The sequence below is a fragment of the Lissotriton vulgaris genome, chromosome 3_2, assembly GCF_964263255.1.
Source record: "Lissotriton vulgaris chromosome 3_2, aLisVul1.2, whole genome shotgun sequence".
NCBI classification, from domain to species: Eukaryota; Metazoa; Chordata; class Amphibia; order Caudata; family Salamandridae; genus Lissotriton; species Lissotriton vulgaris.
Genome location: NC_141690.1, coordinates 228,612,634 through 228,628,914, shown reverse-complemented (window position 1 = coordinate 228,628,914; position 16,281 = coordinate 228,612,634). Strand labels below are relative to the sequence as shown.

Here is a 16,281-nt window from a genome sequence, read left to right as displayed (position 1 = left end):
GCCCTCCGAGCGGAGAGTGCGTCGAGGCGTGTATGTGGTCAGAAGTGGGCATAGCATGGGTGGGGAGGCGGTTTTCAGAATTTTGAATGCGAGGCATAAGGTCTTGAAATGAATCCTCTTTTCCACAGAGAGCCAGTGGAGTTTGGTAAGTGTACTTGCCACCGGGTGATGACGGGGGAGACCTGTCAAGGCTCTCGCAGCAGCATTCTGAACTCATTGTAACCTTGCTTTCTCAGCCTGGTTAACCCCTAAGAGTAGGGAATTCGCATAATCCAGCCGCGAAAGGATGGCAGACTGTATCACGAGCTGGCGCTTCTGGGGATCGAAAAACTTTAGGATCTGCTTGAGGTTCCTTAGGATCCCGAAGCACGAGGCAGCAACCTTTTTTGTATGGTGGGTAAAATTGAGAAAGGAGTCAATCCAAACTCCGAGGTTTTTCACCTGGCTTTTAGGCTCAGGGAGCTTGCCAAAAGTCTCAGGCCACCATTTGTCTCCCCAAACCGCCGCCTCTTTACCTACAAGTTAGACCTCGGTCTTGCCCGCGTTAAGTTGTAAGTAGTTTGCTGTCATCCAGCTGGTTATGGCTGTAAGGCCCTGTTTGAAATTTTGTGCACTCAGTCCAGCTTAGTCTCTCAGAGTCACCATAAGCTGAGTATCGTCAGCATACGATACTAACGATAGTCCCCATCTCTTGGCTCTCATTCAGTGATAGGACGTATATGTTAAATAGTGTTGGACTGAGTGCAGATCCCTGGGGCACTCCCTGTTTGATCAACTGTTCTTTGGAAAGGAACGGAGGAGTTGAGACCCTGAATGATCTTCCAGACAGAAATGCCTTAAACCAGTCCAGGGCCTGCCCCAATATTCCTACCTCCTCTAGCCGAAGTAACAGCACCACTATCTGCTCTTTTATAGGTTGGACTTGTTGAGCTTCCCCCGCAGTTGTGTGCTTACTCTGCAATATATGCAAGAGTGGTTGTGAGTTTGTATTTTGGCACAGGGTAGGTGGAGCGGACTATTGTTGTCTGGCCATCTCACACGTTTAAGTGCATGAATCATTGTCACTGCATTATACTATGCTATATATGTGCTTTCTTACAGGTCGGACTTATTGAGCTTCCCCTGCTGTTGAGAGCTAGTGCGTTGAGTGTTTATCTCTAGGCACAAGTAATAGATCTGCTCAGCCACCTCCTACTTATTAGGAGGCTAGTAGTACTCGGACTCCCCCCAGATGGGAGAAATATGTATACTTCCGTTGATTTTCTTTGTTGGGTCAGGGTTAGACAGCAAGGGGAAGGCTTTAGCAAGTTGGGGTTGCTGAAGTGGGTGTGGGGATGGGGGTAGGGGTTGGGGTTGGGTGGGGACGAATGGCACTATTCTGCTTCAGTGTGATTGGTTCCAACTTGTCTTACTATACTATGGGCACAAGTCTTTAGCTCCCTTTTATCACACTTTTAAACAGACCAAATGAGTGGACAAGTGAGCTCCTGACTTGGAATGTACGGGGTTTGAACACCCCCAAGAAAATGTGATCTGTACTGGCATATTTGGATAGGATGGACATTCAAATAGCCTTTCTACAAGAAATACACCTCACTAAAGTCTCAGAAAAAAACATGGGTGCGTGTTGGGCAGTGGTCAGAATAGCGTCCTCATACTCAACTTACTCACAGGGAGTGATGAAGCTTGTCAGGAGGGGGGGTCCCATTTACTGTAGAGCGTGCTGAAACAGTTGAGCAAGTTCGGGTGGCGCTGGTCCAGAGCATGCTGGGTGGAGCGAATGTTCTATTGGTTAATGTATACTGACCAAATATCTATGAACCGTCCTTTTTTGTGGATGTATGAAGCAGCATCTCAGGGTTCCCTCCTATGGAGATACTCTGGGGTGGCGACTTAAATGTGTGCTTGGATGCCACCATGTATCGTCTGGGAAGTGGGGCACTGTGGCCCAAGCAGGCTTCAGAGGTCCTATTTGGACTAATAGATGAAGGAAACTTATGTGATGTCTGGCGCTTGCAACATCCCAGGGTGCGGGAGAGCTCCTTTATATCCTCAGTGCATGGGATGTGGTCACGCCTGGAGACTGGCTTGTCACCTAGGCCGTTTGCACATTGGCGGTTAGGGTTGGCCATGAGGCTCGAATGCTCTGTGATCACTCCCCGGGGGTCCTTGAGCTGCAGTTAACCACATGTGAGAGGCTGTCTTTTGAATGGCATGTGCAACAGACTTCCTTGACTGACCCAGGTTTTAAACACACCATAGGGTAGGCAATCCGAAATTACTTTGGAAGAATGAGGGCACCGTTGAGAGCGCTATCATAGGTGCGCAAGCCGGGGTATCAAGGGACCTCATGCGTAGAATCTCGAAATTAGCCACGGAAATATCTACTCTAGAGCGGGAATATGAGAAGAACCCTTCCCCAGAGAAGCTATCTGCGATGGGGGATCTTGTGACTGAGCATAATGATGCAGTTGACCAGGAGCTAGTGCATAGATCCAGACGGAGCATGGCTTGATATTCCGGGTAGGGGGCAGACCAAGCCGCTCGTTGGTGCAAAAGTTAGCAGCTCCCAGAAGTCAGGAGTATATCACGGAGATGCTTGATGACGGGTGGGGAGGCACATTACACCACGTCCGAAATTAGTGAGGCGCTGCTAAGCTTTTATACCAGACTCTACGAAAACAGACCCATGGTGCAGATGTCGGAAATACACTCCTATCTCGACGATATTGCACTTGGGTGGCTATCTTTGGGACAGAGGGAAAATCTGATGCAGCCCTTTGACGTAGAGGAAGTAAAACTTGCTATAATGTCACTCCCCACGTGTAAGGCCAGAGTCTTGGACGGGCTCCCGAGTGAGTTTTACAAGGCCTACGTTGAAGACCGGGCCCCCAAAATCTTGGAGGTATACGCGGAGGCGTATGACACTGGACACCTTCCACCCTCTCTAAAGGAGACCCTTTTGGTGATGCTTTTGAAACCTGACAAGGCTGCTAATAGGTGCGACTCCTACAGGCCTCTGTAAACATTGATGCCAAGATCTTGGCAAAGAGGATAGCATATAGGCTCCAGCTTCTTGTTCCCCTACTGGTCCTCCTAGACCAGGTCAGGTCTTGTGCCTACCAGGTCAACCACGCACAACCTGCGCACGGTCTTTGCCACTCTGCATTACTTCGACCCGGACTCCCAAGCTGTGGCGGTGCTGCTTGACACAGCTAAGGCATTCAATTCCCTTCAATGGGATTATAGGTTTACTGTGTTAACAAGAAGGGGCCTTCGCCAGTTTTTCCTTCAGTGGATAAGGGTGCTTTACAATGAGCCTGTGGCAAGAGTGCACGTCAACAGCAGGGTGTCTTTGGAGTTTCCCATCGGAAGGAGCATGCAGTCGGGGTGCCTCCTGTCGCCGATGCTCTTTGCACTGGCGCTCGAGACACTGGCATGTAAGTTGCGCCAGAGGAATGCATCGGCTGCATTGCGCTTCTGGCAGAGACCACTCGTGGTCTCATTGTATGCCGATGATATGCTGTTGTACGTTCGCGAACCTGCTACTCATCTACCTGCACTGCTTCGTGAGTATGTTAAATTTGAGGGCTATTCCGACCTGGGAATTAATTGGGCAAAGTCGACTGTTTTCCCGATGATGGCCAGCACTAGGGAAGTAGAGCGTGACTTCCCGCCGACTTGGACTCAAGAACCGGTGAGATACTTGGGAATATGGTTGCATAGGGATCCTGAGAAGGTCATCTCTATGAACTATGGCAGAGTTATTGCACAGATCACTGACCAGGCGGAGCGGTGGACCAGGTTGCCTCAATCGCTTGCTGATCGGATTGCAGTGACAGAAATGTCTATATTGCCCAAATTCCTCTGTTTGTTAATATCCCCATTTGACTGAATACCTCACTGTTTAGAACGCTCCAGTCAGCCTTGCTGACATTTATATTGGGAGGTAAAATGCCCAGATGCAGTTGGGATGTTCTTGTACAACCATTTGACTGCAGGGGATTTGAGGCTCCTGACATGAGGCTATATTACCTGTGCGCGCAGGCGCAGTTTGAGCATTATTGGTTTTATCCGCAGCATTTCTGCCCCACATAGCGATTCAGATGAGTAAGATGCGGTACTTCCGATGCCGCTAGTTGCGGCAGCACTCTCGGGTGGTGGAGGAGGCCCCAGGACGGAAATTAACCCTGTCCAATGCACTGCATGGGCCTGGAAGGCCCTCGCATAAAGGGCACAACTGAACGACCTATATGGCCCGTCGCTACCAATAGCTGCGCACCCGGCCTTTCTGCGGCACAAGAACAACCTGCTCTGCGGGCACTGAAAGATATTAGGATCGCGTAGATGGGGGACCTGTACACACCGGGTGAAGTTTGCTCCCTGCAGGAGGTGCATGGGGGTTCGGAACCACAACCTGATGTTGAGATTTACATATGAGAGAGTGCGGCAAGCAGTTAGTGACATTTACCCTTACTATCCAACTGATCCAACAATGTTGCTGGCACTGCAGGCGGTGCTGGCAGGGGAAGAGCGAAGTTTCCTGATTACTAAGCTATATATCGCATCACTACGTGAGAGAGAGCCAGGGGAGCACCCCTCTTATCTCAAATGGAATACTGCACTGGGGTTCACACTACCGCTTGAGCAGTGGCAGTGTTGCTGTGAGTTAACGGGTCGCATGACGGCGAATTGCAATCTCTGCATAATCCATTTTAAATTCCTGCACCAATTATATTATACCCCAATACAACTGAGGGTATTAGGTTTGCGTGAGACTGCTTGTTGTGTGTGGTGTGGGCAGGCTGACGCCGTTTCCCTGCACCTGGTGTGGCGCTGCGCAGGGATATTTGCGTTTTGGTCCAGTGTGGTATGCGTGCTTACCGATGTAGTGTTGGAACCTGCGAGATTCGCGCTGGAGGTTTGCCTGCTGAGTAGTGTGAAGAACCTTAAGCCATGCAATCGGCGAATTGTCGCAGTCTCGACTGTTGGCAAAAAGAGATGTGGCCCAATGTTGGGGGTAAAAACAACTCCCACTGCTAAGAAATGGATACACGATTTGGTCTACTGCAAAGAACATTCGGTATCTATGCGGAGGAGCTTCCTGAGGCCTCTCGGCCCAAAGACATCTGGGCCTCACTATGTACTTCCTAAACCATCCTGATTTGCAGTGAATTTGTTGTACTGTTATGTGCCTTACCAGGGATGTCGGAATTCGGGCTCCCTTTCAGGGATATCACTAATGTGTGTCTATGATGTTTTGGATTCAACAACTGAATAATGTAATAACATCCAACGTGCCGTGAGGGGTGGGGGTTATTTCCGTGTGGGTTTGTTCTTGTTTTGTGTTTGTTGCAGGTTGCAATGAAACTTGGTTCTGCCCAGATTCCCTGCCCAATTTACTTGCGGCCCTCCCCTCCTCCTATTATGTTCTGCGGGCCGATCGACCGACAGGCAAGGCATGAGGTGGTGTTGCCCTGATTGTTTGGTCTGGCCTCCATTTTCAATTGCTCTCCTCCCCGGCCATCATGGCAGTCGACTGTCTGGTGATGCGATCAGCCTCTTTTCAAGTCCCTATTACCTGTGTCCTTGTCTATCGCCCTCCCCAATCAACACCCCACTTCATTACTGGGTTTCAGGAAATGCTTGCCACACTTGTAGTTAATAACTCCTCTGTTCTAGTCCTTGGGGACTTCAACTTTTGGCCATCTGACCCCACCCAAGACACGGCATCTAAAGATTTCACCGACCTCCTTCCCTCTGCTCCTCCCTTCAAGGTTCCTGCCCCGCCCTAGAGGAGCTTGACACCTCATCTCAGGTATCTGCCATCAATGACTGGCTCTCTAGGGCGTGTGACCAAGTGGCCCCCTTGAAACGTGTCGCAGTCAGACGCTCCCACAATGCCAACAGATGGTTCACACTGACGACCTTAAAGAGAAAAAACTGGTCGTGCGTCAGGCCGAGCGCGCCTGGAGGCGCGCCTACTGCCTGACCTTAAAAGCGCAATACTCATTCAAACTCAACATATATAAGAAGGTTATTCTCCTTGCCAAGACGGACTACTTTTCGGGCAAAATTCTCTCGGCAGAAAATCAGCCTAGGGAAATCTTTTCCACTGTACACGAGCTGGCCTCGTCAGATAGAGCTTCCCTTAAACCTCTTCCCACTCAATCTCTTTGTGACTCTCTTAACAACTTTTTCATTGAAAAAATTGCAGCCATTAAAGCCAATATACCACCGCCTTCCCCTCTTTTTGTCTCTCCTCAACCTCCGCCCAACAGTTTTCACTTGGATCACATACCTCCCCTGACCAAGGAATCCTTTTCTCCCCTGCTGGCCCGGGTCAAATCTGGCTCCCCCTCCGATGTCTGTCCTACTTTTGTATTGAGTGAGATTTTTCTGGCCTGCCCTTGGCTCTCCTCAACGACTCCCTCAAACAAGGCAGTGTCCCTGACTACCATAAATCGGCAACAATAATCCCTATTTTGAAAAAACCAGGTGCCGATCCCTCTTCCCTCTCAAACTACCGCCCTATTTCTCTCCTCCCCTATTTGAGCAAAATCCTGGAGTGCCACATCACCACAGTCCTCAGCTCTTTCGTCGAGGACCATGGCTGTTTGGCTCCCTGCCAGGCCGGCTTTCGTCTGCTCCACTCCACCGAGAAAATTGTCGTCTCAGTCATGGACAAACTCAGAGAGGGGATGGATGTCAACCACCCCCCGGCGCTGGTCCTCCTGGACTTATCCGCCGCCTTTGACACGGTTGATCATTCCATTCTTCTCACCCGTGTCGAGGCGGCGGGCATCAGGGGGTCTGCCCTGGCTTGGCTCGTTCTTTTCTAAGTGACCGTACTCCGGCCGTTCATCTGGCAGACTTTTCTGCCTCCCCCCGCAAGGTGCAGTGCGGTGTCCCCCAGGGTTCTTCCCTTTCCCCCCTTCTGTTTAATCTATATATCTTTCCCCTCATTTTTGCTTTACAGGAGCTGGAGGTTACGGTCTCCAACTATGCGAATGACCTCCAGCTCATCTTTAACCTCTCCCATTCCCCAAACTCCATTCACAGTTTTCAATCAGTTAAGATTTTTATCAGGGACGGGATGAACCTTAACCATCTTAAACTTAACCCTGATAAAACCGAGTTAGTTCTTACCAGTGGTACATCCAGTCCCTGGACCCCAACTTTTTGGCCACCCTCCCTGGGTCCCCCACCTACACCTTCCCACTCTGTTAAAACACTTGGGATTATGCTTAACCAACATCTTACTTTGCACTCCCAGATCAGCATGGTGGTCTCTTCTTGTTTCTTTACCCTTCGTACCATCAGAAAGATTTCCAGATTCTTCTCTCTTCCTGCCCTAAAACTTATCCTGATGGCGATGGTTCTATCACGCCTAGACTACGGCAACATCTTGTACAACGGCGTCCCTGCCTATGCCCTCAGGCGTCTCCAACTAGTCCAGAACGAAGCCGCACACCTCATCTATGGTCTTCCTAAGTCGCACAATGTTATCCGCTACTAAAGGCCTTGCATTGGCTCCCCATCAGAGAGCGGGCCCTCTTTAAAATGGGATGCACCACATTTCAGGCTCGCGCCGGAACTGCTCCAGCTTTTATAAACTCGGAAATCAAAAACTATAAACCTGCCAGAGAACTGCGCTCCTCCACCCAGTCTCTTCTCTCTGTACCGCGGTTCAGGAAGAATAGACTGGGTGGCATGAAATTCGCCGTTCTCGGCTCCACCTTCTGGAATGCCCTTCCCCCCACCATCAGATCCATGCCCTCATATACCGAGTTCCGTAAGGCGCTCAAAACCTTTCTTTTTAAGCAAGAATTTTCGTCCTAATTTCCACCCCTCTGCCTCCCAGGTACTCCATTCCTCAGCTCCAAGAAACCGCCTGGTATATGTGCGCTTAATAAATGCTTTTAAATTCAAATTCAATGATAGGAACAAAATTGCTTGTATCATTTTATGCTATGTTGATATCGCCGGTCCCGGATCTGGGAATAAATGTACTGTGGTTGCAAGCTATTCAATAAAAAAAAACTAAAAATAAAAGCGAAATAAAAACAGACCGCATAAAGGCTATTATCAACACCATCTCCAGCAGTGGTTTCACTCACCGTGGGGGAGGTGATGAAGGACTCCTCTGTAATAATACTTCAGAGAACCTACAGCTCTTTAATCAGAAACTATGTTGTGTTGTACTGCGCTACACCACATCTTTGCTTGCAAATTTAATGCAAGCACTAATGCCCAGAGGAAAACATATTTAACAGAATAGTTCTTTTTTTATTTCTTTAATACTTTTCAGTGATTGTTAGGGTTGCTATTCTTATTTTTGCCATTACTGTTGCTGATTGACTTGTTTCACACTTACTTGCTTCCATTAAACATTTTGTTGAGAGCATCCCTGGAGATGATGTGCCCACACACAAGTTTCATTGGTGGATTGTTCTCGGTTGTTTGCTGCCGCAAAATTGGGCAGGCAAATATTGAATGATACCAACATTTTTTACCCAGATCAACTTCAATCTGAAATAAGTAAATATAATGAAATTATCAAAAGGCTAGAATTCATACAAGTGTTAAGAACAAAGATTACAACAAGTAATGTGTCAAGCAATACAATACATATTAAAAGGCGTTCTTTTCCAACAAAGCGTCCTTTGAGGGCTACTGGAGGATGAGGAGACAAAGGGATGTAAGAGGAGCAGAAAAAGCATTAATAGCTGTGAATGAAGGAGTTGCTCTAATCTACGTGGCTTGTTCCTGATGCAATCCAACTTGGCAGAATGGATAAACAGGCGCAACTCAAGTAATGGAAAGGGCAATAACACTCCGAGCCCGAGATGATCATGGATTGAGGAGCAGCAACTATCATTGACCTGTCCCCATCACTCACAATGCAGGGGAAGGAGGTGAAGGCTGCTGTAAAATCTGAGAGATGTGAGGAGTGGCAGAACTGAATATTTAGAAAGAGAATCCTCCCTCCTATACGCTGACACATCATACTTCCTAGCAGATCCCTGCTGTAAACAATGCCATTAATCCTAGACTGGCATTCTAATACAGCTATATATGACAATTGTACTTATTTAAATAAGTTATATGTTTATTTCATATTTTCCCCAATTGGCATTTCCAATCTCTTTAGCATTCCGGTATATTTTTTTCATATAACAATTAGGTCTGGAAAAATATGTGTACTGTGCTGTGCCGCAGCAGGTAACTTGAGAAACTTCCAATCCAACGTCCAATGAAGAGAACGCTTCTACATTTACGCCTCTAAATAAAAAATGGTAAAGTCAATACAGGGGCAGTTTTGTCATGGTTTTAACATAGATTTATTGTTGGGGATGCTGCTGCGAGCAAAAAAAGGGGAACATTGGTGAAAGCCAAAAATATTTTTGGTCTAAAAAAAACAGTGAACAATACCATTGTACTACCTGTAACTTAAGGAAACTATGGTGTATGGAAACATTTTGTGAAAGGGCAAAATGCAGTCACTCACAGTGAAGTTAACCTATGGCTGAAATGGGCTGACACATTGCCCCATGGAGTGGTGGCCGCACCAAAAATGTGACTGGCACAATAACAGACCAATGAAGAAGAGGGCTGGCTGAAAGTCCCTATAATTATACTACGCATATAATTTTTGTAAAAATCAAAAGATCTTGGCTAACGCCAGAACCTTTGCAATCCTAGTGGTTACCCTTTGACTTGACTGGATAGTAATCCATTCCTGAATCCCCGGGACTAGGGAGGGGTGTAATTGATCGAGCTGATGTGTGATATGAATATCACTAAGGACGCGTCATTTGACATGGAACTAACAAGGTTTCTTCACTCGTTCAACATTGTTTACTTGTCATAAATGAAACCAGTCTTCTCCTTCTTGTTTTCATCTTCTATTTTTATTCATGATTGAATTATTATACTTGTTGTTTTAGTTAATCAACATTCGTTTCCAAACATAAGCAAAATCATTGCATTACTTCATGCTTGCCCAATGCATTTCGGGTTAAGGGTTAACCCTTCGTCAGGGGCCTAGAATAGAGGCAGACATACAGGACCTTAGCGATCAGGGGATGCACCATAGTCAAATACAACAACAATAACTAGTAAATTATATAACACTTTCGTCCAGTACATCCAGTTAAATTAGAACTTGAATTATAACCAAAGGTTGAAGATTTAGCATATATACATTACATGTTTAAACTCATTGTGTTTACCATGAATGATGCGGTAACTTTGCTGTTAAGAAATCAATATAGTATAGCTAGTGCTGCACTAGTGCTGTAATGTGAAGAGTGATGCGAGAGATGTCGCCATTAGAATGGCCCCGATTTATCTGTAGTATCCGTAATCGTTTAGAAAGTCAAACTTACTCGGTGAAGTAACTTGCAGTGTTCTCGGCGTCTGTACGCGGAAGCGATCAGGATATTCAGAAACCAATCAGAGCAAGAGTTATAGCTCTGTGGTCATCACGTGATAACGGAGCTCGCGGAAGAGAAGGAATATGCTACTTACCAGTATGCATCTGTTCTTGGCATAGAGGGCTGCAGAGTGGTACATTATGAATAGATCGCCATCTGGTGTTGGGCTCGGATGATTGCACTTTGTTTTTCTCTTGGAGAGTCTTTTGTATCTTGGTGACTCCTCCCTTGGTTGGTAGTGCGCATGGGCATCGGCTCCATCCTTAGATTGTTTTGCCATAGTAGGGTTAGATGGAGTAGTATGATAGAATACAGATAAGAATGCCCATGTAGGTGTATCTAAATAAGATAATGTTGGAACAGACACAGGTTTCCGGGGAGGCTGGGAGGGCATGTACCACTCTGCAGCCCTCTATGCCAAGAACAGATGCATACTGGTAAGTAGCATATTCCGTTCGAGGCATATGGGCTGCAGATGGTACATTATGAATAGACTATACAGCAGTTCTCTCCCTAGCGGTGGTTGCCCGTGTCTGTTGCAACTGTCTGAAATAAAGTTTTTAATACTGCTTGTCCCACTCTAGCTTGCTGTGTTGTGTGCACATCTACACAATAGTGTTTTGTGAAGGTGTGCGGTGTAACCCAGGTAACTGCTTTGCATATGTCATCTAGTGGAATGTTTCCCAAAAATGCCATAGATGCTCCTAGTTTACGTGTAGAGTGAGCTCTAGGAGGAACAGTTAAGGTTCTCTTTGCTTTTAAGTAGCATATTTGAATGCATTTTACAATCCATCTGGCAATGCCCGCTTTAGAGATGGGATTGCCTTTATGTGTAGGAGAAAACGCAACAAATAGCTGTTTTGTCTTTCTGAAAGTTTGTGTTCTTTCTATGTAGTACAATATTGCCCTTCTAACATCTAATGTATGTAGGGCTCTTTCTGCTACTGTTTGTGGTTTTGGAAAGAAAACCGGTAATTCCACTGACTGATTGATGTGGAATGCCGAAATTCCTTTTGGTAAGAATTTTGGGTTTGTTCTAAGAACCACTTTATTTTGGTGTAACTGCATGAATGGTTCTTGAATCGTAAAAGCCTGTAACTCACTTACTCTTCTAAGTGACGTGATAGCTATGAGGAAGGCCACCTTCCATGTGAGGAATTGTATTTCACACTTATGCATAGGTTCAAAGGGTGGCCCCATTAGTCTGGTAAGTACTATGTTGAGATTCCAGACTGGGGAAGGTGGTCGTCTTGGTGGAATGACTCTTTTGAGTCCTTCCATGAAAGCTTTAATTGCTGGTACTTTAAACAGGGAAAGATGTTGCCTGTTTTGTAGGTACGCCGCTATGGCTGCGAGATGAACTCTGATAGAGGTATATGCTAAGTTACATTGCTGCAAGTGTAGTAAATAGCAAATGATTTGTTTAGTGGATGCGTCCAGAGGGTTGATATGCTTACTGTTACAGTGTATAGCAAACCTTTTCCATTTTGCTGCAGAGCATGCTCTGGTGGTAGGACGTCTTGCTTGTTTAATGATTTCCATACATTCTGGTGGTAAATCTAAATATCCAAACTCTATGACCTCAGGAGCCAGATCGCTAGGTTCAGTTGTTTGGGATCTGGGTGCATTATTTCTCCATGGTTCTGTGTAAGATGCATGGGTAATAATCTTAGTTTTTGATGTGGCACTTGTGAGAGTTGTAGTAGCGTGGTGAACCACGGCTGTCTTGCCCACGTGGGTGCCACTAGTATCATTGTCATTGAGTGTTGCTGCAGTTTCCGCACCAGTAACGGAATTAGTGGGAGCGGAGGGAACGCGTAAGCAAATTTGTTGGACCAATTTATCCATAGTGCATTGCCCTGGGACCGTTGGTGTGGGTACCTGGATGCGAAGTTTTTGCATTTTGCGTTCTGATGATTGGCAAACAGATCTATCTCTGGTTGCCCCCATTTTTGGAAGAATGGCTGCAGTATTTGGTCGTGCAGCTCCCATTCGTGTACTTGTTCTGACTGTCTGCTTAGGATGTCTGCTATCTGATTTTGAACTCCTGGTAGATGTTCTGCTAACAGATAGATCTTTTGAGGAATGGCCCATCTCCAAATGTCCTGTGCTAGTTTGGATAGTTGGAGAGAGTGTGTCCCCCCCTGTTTTTGAATGTAATACATTGCAGTCATGTTGTCTGTTCTGATCAGGACTGCCTTGCTTGTTATTTGCATTTGGAAAGCCTTTAGTGCTAGAAATACTGCTAATAGTTCCAGGTAGTTGATGTGCAGTTTCTTTTGCTGCACACTCCACTTCCCCTGTACTGTGTATTTGTCCATATGCGCTCCCCATCCGGAGAGCGATGCGTCCGCTGTTATTATCACTTGTGGAATTGGCTCTAGGAACGACCGTCCCTTGGAAATGTTTTCTGTGTTCCACCACTTCAGAGAGCGATACGTCCGGTCGTTTACCAACACCAGATCCGTAATCTGACCTTGAGCCTGATTCCACTGTGTCGCTAGACACTCCTGTAGTGGACGCATTTGTAGCCTGGCATGTGGTATTAGCAGTATGCAGGAGGACATCATGCCTAACAGTTGCATAAACACTCGTGCTGGTAGTGAGTGTTGTGGTTGAAATCTTTGTATTAACCCGACCATTGTCTGTATCCTGATTGGGTTGGGGTATGCTATTGCCTTTTCTGTGTCTATGGTAGCCCCCAGGTATTGCTGAATCTGGTTTGGTTGCAGGTGTGACTTTTTGTAGTTCACCGTAAACCCTAGTTGGTGCAGCAATTGAATTGTCTTCTGTGTGTTTTGAAGACATTCCTCTTGTGACTTGGCCTTTATTAGCCAATCGTCCAAGTATGGGAAGACATGTATTTGTTGTCTTCTTAGGTGTGCTGCCACCACAGCTAGGTATTTTGTGAAAACTCTTGGTGCTGTTGTGACACCGAACGGAAGGACTTTGAACTGATAGTGTTGTCCTTCTACTACAAACCTTAGGTATTTTCTGTGGGCTTTGTGAATTGGGATATGAAAGTAAGCGTCTTTTAGATCCAGTGTAGAAAGAAAGTCCCCTTTCTTCAGTAAAGGGAGTACTTGTTGGAGCGTGACCATGTGGAAATGTTCCGAATTTATGTAAGCATTGAGAGGTCTGAGGTCCAATATTGGTCTTAGGGACCCGTCTTTTTTGGGGATTAGGAAATATAGAGAGTATACTCCTGTCCCTTTTGATTTTTTGGGACCTTCTCTATTGCATGCTTTTGTAGAAGTGCTAGTACTTCTTCTTTTAACAATGTCAGATGATCTTGACTCATTGGACGCTGTTTGGGGGGTATGTTTGGTGGGGTAGCTGTGAGTTCCAGGCAATAACCATGTTGGATAATCTGTCTCACCCACTTGTCTGATGTGATGTTTTCCCAGACAGGTAGGAACTGTGATAGACGTCCCCCGACCGGTGTTATGTGGTCTGGGGGGAGTTCTATGAAGTCACTCTTTTGGGGTTGAGGCGTTGCGGTTGTTATTATTTCCGCGGCCTCTACCTTTGTTGTTGTTACCCCTGTAATTTCCTCTTGAATTGCCTTTGGGTGATGTAGGTGTGAAAGAGCTGGATTGCTGATTTGTTCCTGTATTTTTTGAGCCCCCTCTATAGGTGGATCTACGAAAGGAACCTCTTTGTGTTGGCTGTTGCAATGCTCCCATTGACTTCGCCGTTTCTGTATCTTTTTTCATTTTCTCTAAGGTCTCATCTGTGCTTGAACCAAACAGTGTCTTTTGATCAAATGGTTGGTTCAGTAAGGACGTTTGTACTTCCTGTTTGAATCCTGAGATTCTAAGCCATGCATGTCTCCTTAACATGACACTGGTGTTGATGGATCTTGCTGCAGTGTCTGCCGCGTCTAGGGCGCATTTAATGGAAGTATTAGTAATTATTTTACCTTCCTGTATTAACTGGTCTGCCTTTTTCTGATGTTCCTTGGGGAGATGTGTGATGAGTTTTTCTAATTCATCATAATGTGCCCTGTCATAACGTGCCAGTAGTGCCTGTGTATTGGCTATACGCCAGCTATTTGCCGCTTGTGATGCTACTCTCTTGCCTGATGCATCTATTAATTTTGACTCTTTATCAGGTGGAGGAGCCTCTCCTGTAGATAATGAGTTTGCTCTTTTACGAGCGTTTGAGACTACAAGCGAGTCTAGAGGTACATGCCCTTTGATAAATATTGGATCCTTTGGAGCCGCCTTATATTTTTTATCAATTCTTGGGTTTAACACCCTAGCCCTCACTGGGTCTTTGAATATTTCTTCTGTGCGACTGAGAAGACCCTTCAACATAGGGAGAGTACCTGATGTTCTTTGTGTATTGGGTAGCGTTTCTAACAGGAAATCCTCTATTTGAGGTTCTGTATGTATATCTACTTTATGGTATTTTGCTGCCCTATTAATGAGCTGTACAAATCCTGTGTTATCATCAGGTGGTGAAGGCTTTGAGGGATATAACTCTGGGTCGTTGTCCTCATCTGACCCTACGTCATAATTTTCCCATGAATCATCCTCATCTGGGATTGTTTCATCATCCCCTTGAGGTTCTCCCTCCCCTGGATCACTGTCTACATCAGACTGAGGTGTAGATGGTCTTGGTGTGGAAGGTGTAGGAATATTTGGCATAGTGTGAGGAATAGGAGAAGAGGGTGTGACTTTAGGTCGAGGAGAAGTAGGAGGAGTTGTGTTTGTCCCCAATGTTCTCTTTTTTGAAGGAAGAGATTTATCTTCTGTCTGTTCATTCTTTCTCTTCTTCGTCACTACTTTGCCAGTTTGCGGATCGATAAACAAAATCTTTTGTTTGGGATCTGTTTGTTGCTCCTGAATCGGTACCGAAGGCCCTGGTTCCGAAAGGTGCTTATGTTTTCGATTGTCAGTGTTCGGTGTTTTCGGCACCGAGTGTCTACTCGATTCCGACTTCCTGGGTATCGAGTGAGTCTTGGACGACGAATCATATTTCTGTTTCGACATGGAATGTTTCGATACCGAGCTTTCCTTTGTATGGAGCTTAGGTGTCGAAGCCGATGTCGATCTTTTCTCGGATCCGACATGGTGGGAGGCCGAGTGTTTCGGTTTCAGTTTCGGTTTCGTTGCCGGGCCCGAGGGCGGGGCGGGGCGTCGGAAACTTTTTTCTGCGGTTTGACCGGGCTCGAAGGCGGGGTCGGTTTTTCGGTAAGGGGACGTCGTCACTCACGGTTTGTTGCACGTCGAGTTCTTCAACATCCGACTGGTCCCCTTCCGACCCCGACTGATCCTCTTCTTCCTCAATTTGCTCGTCTCCGAACAGCTCCGGGATCGCCTCCGACTGCATTCTGGAAACCTCGTGTCTTCGAGCTCGACGATTCCTAATCGTTAGCTTGGAGGAGAATGCTGCGCAGGCTTCGCAGTCCCTGGATTCGTGTTCAGGCGATAGACAGAGGTTGCACACCTCGTGTAGGTCCTTGTGTGGGAACTTAGCACCACACGTTGGACATTTTTTGAATGGAGTCCTTTCCATGGACTCCGGGCTTGACTGCGTCGAGAAAGGCCTCCTGTTCGTCGACGTAGATCAAAGTCTTTTCTTCGATTTTGAATTCGCAACGCGTCGGAATGGAAATGAAACGCGTTCGATAACAATACCGTCGAATTGGAAAGGGAATACGCGCCGATAAATCACTTTTCTCTGAAGTTGATCTGGAGCGTCTCGATCCTCATCAGAACCCGATGGCGGAAAAAAAACAATCTAAGGATGGAGCCGATGCCCATGCGCACTACCAACCAAGGGAGGAGTCACCAAGATACAAAAGACTCTCCAAGAGAAAAACAAAGTGCAATCA

The 16,281-nt window shown here is 46.4% G+C and overlaps 1 protein-coding gene across 3 annotated transcripts in view; it reads right to left on the bottom strand.

Moving 5' to 3' along the window:
* RMND5A (required for meiotic nuclear division 5 homolog A) overlaps positions 1 to 16,281 on the bottom strand; it is a 314,309-nt gene that overhangs the window by 47,083 nt on the left and 250,945 nt on the right. For all 3 annotated transcript variants that reach the window (XR_015309794.1, XM_086964264.1, XM_086964265.1), the window contains one exon: positions 8,378 to 8,532. Coding sequence is in view for 2 of the 3 variants with exons in the window: in XM_086964264.1 (XP_086820390.1) it covers positions 8,378 to 8,532 (155 nt within the window). In the remaining variant the exon portion in view is untranslated. The remainder of the gene's footprint in view (positions 1 to 8,377; positions 8,533 to 16,281) is intronic.